The sequence below is a fragment of the Psammomys obesus genome, unplaced genomic scaffold (genome assembly GCF_907164565.1).
Source record: "Psammomys obesus unplaced genomic scaffold, mPsaObe1.curated_primary_1811, whole genome shotgun sequence".
Taxonomy (NCBI): domain Eukaryota; kingdom Metazoa; phylum Chordata; class Mammalia; order Rodentia; family Muridae; genus Psammomys; species Psammomys obesus.
Genome location: NW_026585644.1, coordinates 12119659 through 12126829, shown reverse-complemented (window position 1 = coordinate 12126829; position 7171 = coordinate 12119659). Strand labels below are relative to the sequence as shown.

General features: G+C 46.5%; 2 protein-coding genes across 3 annotated transcripts in view; one reads left to right on the top strand and one right to left on the bottom strand.

The window, feature by feature from the left end:
• The window catches only part of Prkar2b (protein kinase cAMP-dependent type II regulatory subunit beta), a 102018-nt gene extending 99264 nt beyond the window's left edge, over positions 1 to 2754 (bottom strand). For both annotated transcript variants that reach the window (XM_055624575.1, XM_055624584.1), the window contains exon 1: positions 2220 to 2754. In XM_055624575.1, coding sequence (XP_055480550.1) covers positions 2220 to 2520 — 301 coding nt within the window. In that variant the 5' untranslated portion in view covers positions 2521 to 2754. The remainder of the gene's footprint in view (positions 1 to 2219) is intronic.
• A 2828-nt stretch (positions 2755 to 5582) lies between these two features.
• Positions 5583 to 6209, top strand: LOC129687317 (60S ribosomal protein L15-like). The gene is made up of 2 exons (XM_055621648.1): positions 5583 to 5639; positions 5695 to 6209. Exons 1-2 carry the CDS (start codon positions 5583 to 5585, stop codon positions 6187 to 6189), a joined length of 552 nt encoding a protein of 183 aa, XP_055477623.1. The 3' UTR covers positions 6190 to 6209.
• Positions 6210 to 7171: the final 962 nt, after the last annotated feature.

The following is a 7171-nucleotide window of genomic DNA, read 5'->3' as shown; positions in this document are numbered from 1 at the left end:
GTGTGTGTGTGTGTGTGTGTGTGTGTGTGTGTGTGTGTGTGTGTGTGAGACCCTTTTAGGTAAATCATGGCCTTGTCCAATTCAAGCTCCAGAGAGTGTACTTGATTAAAGGGCTGTTTAAACAAACAAACAAAAACACACACACCAAAAAAATTACAATGACACAGATGAAAAGATGCCCACAAAGTCTGAACGCGCCATTCACAAAAAAATGTCTGTCAAGCATTTTGTAGCCTCCAATTGTTTTTAACCTGATTCTCAATGCGATTTACTTGTTACAGAATGAAAGCGATAGACAGGAAAATATAAAAAAGAACTGCCCCAATAGAGGTTATACTCATGCCAAAGCTTCAGCTAGGTGCACGTACACAGACAGCCTCTGGATAATGATGTAGAGGCAAAAAGTTATAAAAGCCCTGGAGATGGAGGTGGGGATCCTTGGTGCAACTAGCTAAGTGTTTATTTCAGTTGACCTTGAGTAATTTTTATAGGAAGGATGACTTGAAGAATATAAAGCTCCATTAAAAAATTCTCCTACTGCTTACAAAACCTCTTCTTTGTTTCACTGTGCAGGAGACACATTCTTGCAATTAAACCATTGCAAAGTGCTTCAGGAGAATTAGACAAACAGGTTTTAGCTCTGTCAGCGCCATGCTCTAAAGAGCACAGAGGTTCTTGATCAAGCCTCCCAGCTTCTTCTTGCCTCCCATCTAGGACACTGGTCCCTTTTTCCTTTGTGTGTTCCTTGCCTGCGTGTGCACCCTTGCGTCACAGACACACAGTGTGTGCACAAGTGCGTGCGTACACAAGGATCCGATGCCACTGTCTCTTTCCTACTATCTCTCTAAAATGTCTCTGTTCTCCTTCCTAGCAGTACAAGCATTTGCTTTAGTGGGAGGGGGGCAACTAAAACTATGATTAGCCTGTCCTCAGAAAGCACCCAAATGTCCCAAATTAAAAATTTAAATAGCAATCTTCCCTTTCACATTCACAGGGCACCAATGTCCAGGGTTTCAGTGTTTCACACAAGCTAAGAATGCATTAATTTTATCACCCATGTAACATGTAATTAATTCTGCAAAGAAATGAAAATCTTCCTAGGAAGGGACACAAGGGAATGAAATAACCGGCACTTAAGTGTTTTCATTGTATGAAATGCACTGTGGACACACAAATCACCAGCAGTATAAATAAATAAAAGCTGCATGCGTGCTTGCCTTACACCACAAAGAAAAACACTTGTGCCTTTGCACATCATGGTATTTTAGCCGGGGTTCCTGGAAAACATGTCTTTGGACACACTGTGTAAATACAATTACCTGTAAACATGCGTGTGTATTTGGTGTGTTGTGAAGACAGTGGTAGGCTTAAGAGGTGGGGCTTGCCAAAAGCAGCTATTTAAGAACATTCCTTTTCTCTCCCATTCATTCTTTCTAGCTCCAGCGTCTGGCACGGTCCTTACTCACTGGCTTTTCATTAAGACAACCGACGTGCTCTTAGAACTTCCCATGGTGTTATTTTTTTTTTCCCACACACTTTTAAAAATTCAAAATCATTCAAAATAAGCTTTGTATTTTTTTTTTTTTTAAGGAAAGAAAATCATTGGCCTAGTTCCTCCTACCAAAGACCCCCTAGACATCAGGCTAAATATGATCCTTTGTTATGCGTCCAAAAATATCTCCACCACATGGTATTGGAAAACTGGAAAATAATAAATTATTCGTATTCCAAGGATGTCACAGCTATTATCATTAATTTACCTCCGAGAGTCCGGTTTCACACTCTTCAGTCCTACATGCTTTCCTCCCCGAACACTCCATTAATAAATTTAAGGGCTGAAGGAGGACGGCAAGCGCCCTTCATGCACAATGGTACTCTCCGAGCCCAAGACGTCTCCAACCACGGGAAAGTTAACCATCCAGCAAGGTAAGACGCCCACCCCAAACCGCCCCGGGAAGAGAGGTGACAGAGGGGGGCCGCAGGAGCGCCACCTCTCATTTCTCCACCTCCAGAGAAAGGGAGGGCATGACAAGAAAGCGGAGTAGGAAGGTGGGCGAGTGGGAGCGCCCGAAATGGGTGCTGAGGGGGTGGGCGGAATGGGAAGGTGGAGAGCGCGGGGAAGGTGGGGAGCTCAACCCAGGGTTCAAGACCGAGGATGGGCACGAGAGTGCGGCGGACGCGGCAGCCGGGGCTCAGGGCGCGAGGGGGCCGGTCCTCACCGTTGAACGCCCCTGCTTCCGCAGCCTCCTCCTCCTCGCCGTTCTCGGAGTCGGAGCGCATGGGCTCCTCCGCGAAGTTGACACCCTTGCTGGGAGTGCCACCCCCGGCAGCTGCGCCCGCGTCCCCCCAGGTCCTTCCCTCATGGCCGAAGCGCGCGGCGCCCTTGCGCTCGTTCTCTTGCTGCAGCCGCGTGAAGTGCTGCAGCGCGAACTCCAGCAGGTCGGCGGGCTGGTGCCTCAGCACCTCCACCGTGAAGCCCTGCAGCAGCTCCGTGAGCCCCGCGGGGATCTCGATGCTCATCCTGCCGGTGTGCACGCCGGGGCGCCCGGGCGCCGCCCTCGCCCCCCTCTATCCGCGGTCCGGTCTCGGGCTGCGCGGCCCCCGAGCGAGCGCCCCGGGCGCTACGGGCTGAGAGCGCGGCGCACTGGGCCCCCGGCGCGGCTGCTCCCTGCGGCGGCGGCGGCGGCGGCAGCGGCAGAGCGAGCGCAGCCCGGGGAGGGTTGGCAGCATCTCCTGCTCCTCCCGCTCCCTCTCCTGCCGCCGCCGCCCCGCCCCCTGCCCGGCGCCCCGCCCCCGCCCGCGCGCCCACGTGATCCCAGGAAACCATGGCAACTCGGAGGGCGGGTGCAGTGCCGCCTCTCAAGTGGCCTCCGGGTGGAGGCGGAGGGATCCTAGGGCGCGGGGCCGAGGCCGCGCGCTCCACCTGAGCTCCCCGGCCGATCCCACTCGTCATTCTGCCCCTAGCCCAGCCAGAGTTGGTGCGCGCAGTTTGTTCTGAAACTTCAGCCTTTTCCTAGAATCCAACCGCAAGGGAAATGTGCGTGATGCCTTTTGTTAAAGTCACACAGCTGTACTGGTTCTCTGATGGATAAAAGAAGTCTTGCCTCTGGTCTGTGACAACTTCCTTTTTCTTTCACTAGGTTTTATTCCTCCTTGTAGCCTCCTGCCTGTGATGGTTTGTCTACAGATGCCCTGCCAAGCCGCGCTTGGTGCATTTCCTACCGGTTGCTGGAACAAAGGCAGCATTTATTGTGAAGCACTTATCAAAGTTAGTTGATATCCTTCAAACAGGATACAGGGTAGTCAGCACAGATGGGCAGACACCAAGGGCTGTGCTGCCTGATTAGCCTCTTACTGCTTATTTTTAAAAACCTCCCCTGACACTTTGAGTCATTTCAATTAAGTCTCCAAAATTCGCATATAGCAATATAAAGAAAAATAGAACTACACATTTGTGCTTTCTGGAGTAAGCCCTGGTCTTTAAAACGAGAATTTTGAGGCTGAAAATAATTATCTTTTGCCAAATTAAACTGTTTAAATACATATTCTTCAATTTTTACAGGGCTCATTTTACTGTGAAGCGGTCCAAGTGCAAGCTCTCTTGGCTGTTCTTTAGTTTTAGCTTATTCCCTTAGTTTTTCTCATTTACCTTTCTGCCCCCCACAAAAGATAAAATACGTGATTCGGGAAACACCAATCAAAAATACCACTTTGTTTTATTTATACTTAAAAAATGTATCTCATCCATTTGTTTACAAGGCTTCTATTTTTTTCCCATAAGAGAATTCGTTTCTGACCCTCATAATAATGCTGGTGTGTGTGTTTTTAACAACATGCTTATAAATTGTAATTGTGACGTGTGTAAGAAATAAACTCTTCAAAAATGTGATACTCACATGCTGGCCATTTGGAAGACAATCTTAGTCAAGCTCTCCACCAGATAAACACGATTACGTTTCACAGGCCCAGCATTCTAACATGTATTTCTATCATCCTTCTTCACTTATGATGACGCTTGCACGAAGATTACCATTGCTCCTGTGCAGCAGAAAGCGCAAGCTAGCTATACTAGTTAAAACAAGATGGGATTTCATTTCTCTGTCTTGTAAAGCAGGCTAGTGAAGAAGGCCTTTGTGGTGCTCAGTGGTCACTGAGAGAGAATCCGTGCTCCTTCTGGCTCATCGCTCTGGAGTTCTGTAGTTCTCCACCTCCAGTCACTCCATCTCAGTCAGCTAGGGGAAAAGAGGCAACGAGAAGGGAACATCCGCTCCCACAGCAAACACTTCTCCTGTTTTCATTTGGCTAGAACTTACTGGCTGTGCAAATACCATCTTCTAAAAGAGAAAGTAATGGTACCTAACAAGCCCATGTGCTTTTCCAAAGTGCAGCTTTGCCAGTCCTAACCCAGGTGTGGAACATGAGTGGGGTCGTGACTGCTTTGGCCAGTGGGGCATTTAGAAGTCACTCTAGCCCTGTGGGGGGTGGCTGACCAATGTTCTGATCCACAGAGCTGGTGAACATTAAAAATAGAGTGGGGGTGTTGCTTTAGCCTTTAAATGTTGGTATCCTTTGTTATGCAGCAACAAATAGCAATTAAATGTTACTGTGGGGAACTTGGGGAATATACTCTTTGTTTTGAGCAGCTACATGCCAATCAAATACTTAAGAGACGGGGGAACGGGGGAAAAACCAAGCCTGAGGACAATTATTAGTCTTGGCCATGATGTTCAGCACCTTTCCCCCAGGACAGAGGAAAGAAGGGACTGTCCTGCAAACACTAGCAAGAGTCCTGTTTGCAGGTATCATCCTCCAACATGTGTTTCCAACTTATGTGTCTTCTGTGCAGCGAGCTAGATGGCTCTCTTCAGTTAGTCACAATGCCAGGAGCTCTCATCGCTTCAGAGCTGCAGTAGTGACTTGGGCATGAGATTAGTAATTGGATTAGATGACCTGTTGCCCTCTCATTCCAGGAGGTTTCCAAGAGCATAATATTAAGAGCAGCTATGCTGGGTTTAAGCTGTCTCTGCAGCCAGCACTCTGACAATTTGTGTTTGCATCAATTCAATCATCAACTGTGACCTGAAAGACAAAGGCTTCATCCCCATGTTCCCGTTATGCTACACTAGGACGGTTCTCAGAACAAATTTTCACTTCTCAAATCATGCTCTGACTTTTAATCACCACCACATAACCTTTGAGATAATGTTTTATGATTTCCTTTGCTTTCATTTTCAAGACACTTGCTATTGAGCCTTTGAGTGCAATGGCAGAGTCTTAAAGGGACTATTCATTTTAAATCCTTTAAAAGGACATCACTGCTATTGATTCGTTGGTTGTTGATTTACAAAGCAATTTGCAATAGTTTCTCAGAGAATCAGACTAGAAGCAGTTGCAAAAGAACTTTAAATGCTCAGCATGGAGGTGCAATAAGAATGCTACCAAATTTATTTCCACATGTAAAAAATTGGGCAGAGATATCAGATTGATTTAACACAAGTGCTAAAACAAGACAGTATCGCCTTTCCTCTGGCGGCAGCCATCAGGTGAGCCGGGATAGGTGCATAAAAATACATCCAGGAGCTATGGAGGAAGAAGCAGTTGGACGCGATGCGCTTTCTTCTGAGGGTCCGCTGCTGGCAGTACCCCCAGCTGTCTGCGCTGCACAGGGCTCCCTGACGCACTCGGCCTGATAAGGCACGAAGGCTGGGATACAAGGCCAAGCAAGGTTATGTTATTTACAGGATCCGTGTCCGCCGTGGTGGCTGCAAACGCCCAGTTCCTAAGGGTGCAACTTACGGCAAGCCTGTCCACCATGGTGTTAACCAGCTAAAATTTGCCCGAAGCCTTCAATCTGTTGCTGAGGAGAGAGCTGGACGCTACTGCGGGGCTTTGAGGGTCCTGAATTCTTACTGGGTTGGTGAAGATTCCACATACAAATTTTTTGAGGTTATCCTCATTGATCCATTCCATAAAGCTATCAGAAGAAATCCTGACACCCAGTGGATCACCAAACCAGCTCACAAACACAGAGAGATGCGTGGTCTGACATCTGCTGGCCACAAGAGCCGTGGCCTAAGTTCCTCCACACTATTGGTGGCTCTTGCCGTGCAGCCTGGAAAAGGCGCAACACTCTCCAGCTCCACCGTTACCTCTAATACACATAATGTTTGTAAAATTCATACCCAATAAACAATTTAGGACAGTCAAAAAAAAAAAACAAAAACAAAACAAAACAGAAAACAAACAAACAAACAAAAAAACCAAGACAGTATCAAGAACAAGCCAATAGTTTGGGCAAGCTTTACAATGCAGAATAATAACTATGGTCAATAAATCATTTAATATTTCTTACTAATAGTTAGGGTGTATCTTGAGCGAGTCATTCTGGTACAAGAAACAAATATGCACTCATAGAAAAAGGAAAGAAGAAATGAAAAATATGCACATGGGAAACATGCTTGCCCAAGGCGCTGGTTTTCTACACCTTCAGCATTTCACCAATGACTATGGTTTTGTTATGTCTATTAAGGTTCTCAAGAAATCAAATTCAGCTAAATGGTCTTGGCTATCCTGTAGATTGCTTGAGCTTGACTGAGGGGGTCCAGTAACTGGGATGTGGGCTGAAGATCTGACAACACATACTTGACAAGGCCTGCCTTGTCTACTAAGAAAAATCTTACCTATTTGTATTATAAGTGGTATAGACAATTCACAACACGTCTGCCAAAAGATAGTGAGCCTGTAGCCTGTAAACCTTGAGAGTTTGGACTAACATAAGTAAAACATTCAATCTCTAGATGCAGTTTTGCAGGGTTATGTCCAGAAGACTAGAGACTCTCAAGCCCCAGAAGAATCTGATTCCCTAAATATCTGATTAAAATACTGGTACTACAGGCTACTCCCAGATTTTCAGATTCAATAGGTGTGAGTTGGAGCCTAAGAATTTATATATTGCAGACAGGGGCATTCATTAGATCACGGCGCCACAGGCCTTTAATCTCAGCACTCTGGAACCAGAGGTAGGCAGATCTCTGAGTTCAAGGCCAGCCTGGTCTACAATTTGGTCTCAAAAAACAAAAACAAAATAAACAAAAAGATAGTCTTAGACTCCAGGCAGACTAGATGCAAACTCCTCTGTAATTCTATTCTTTAATGGATCCTGCAAAGTTAA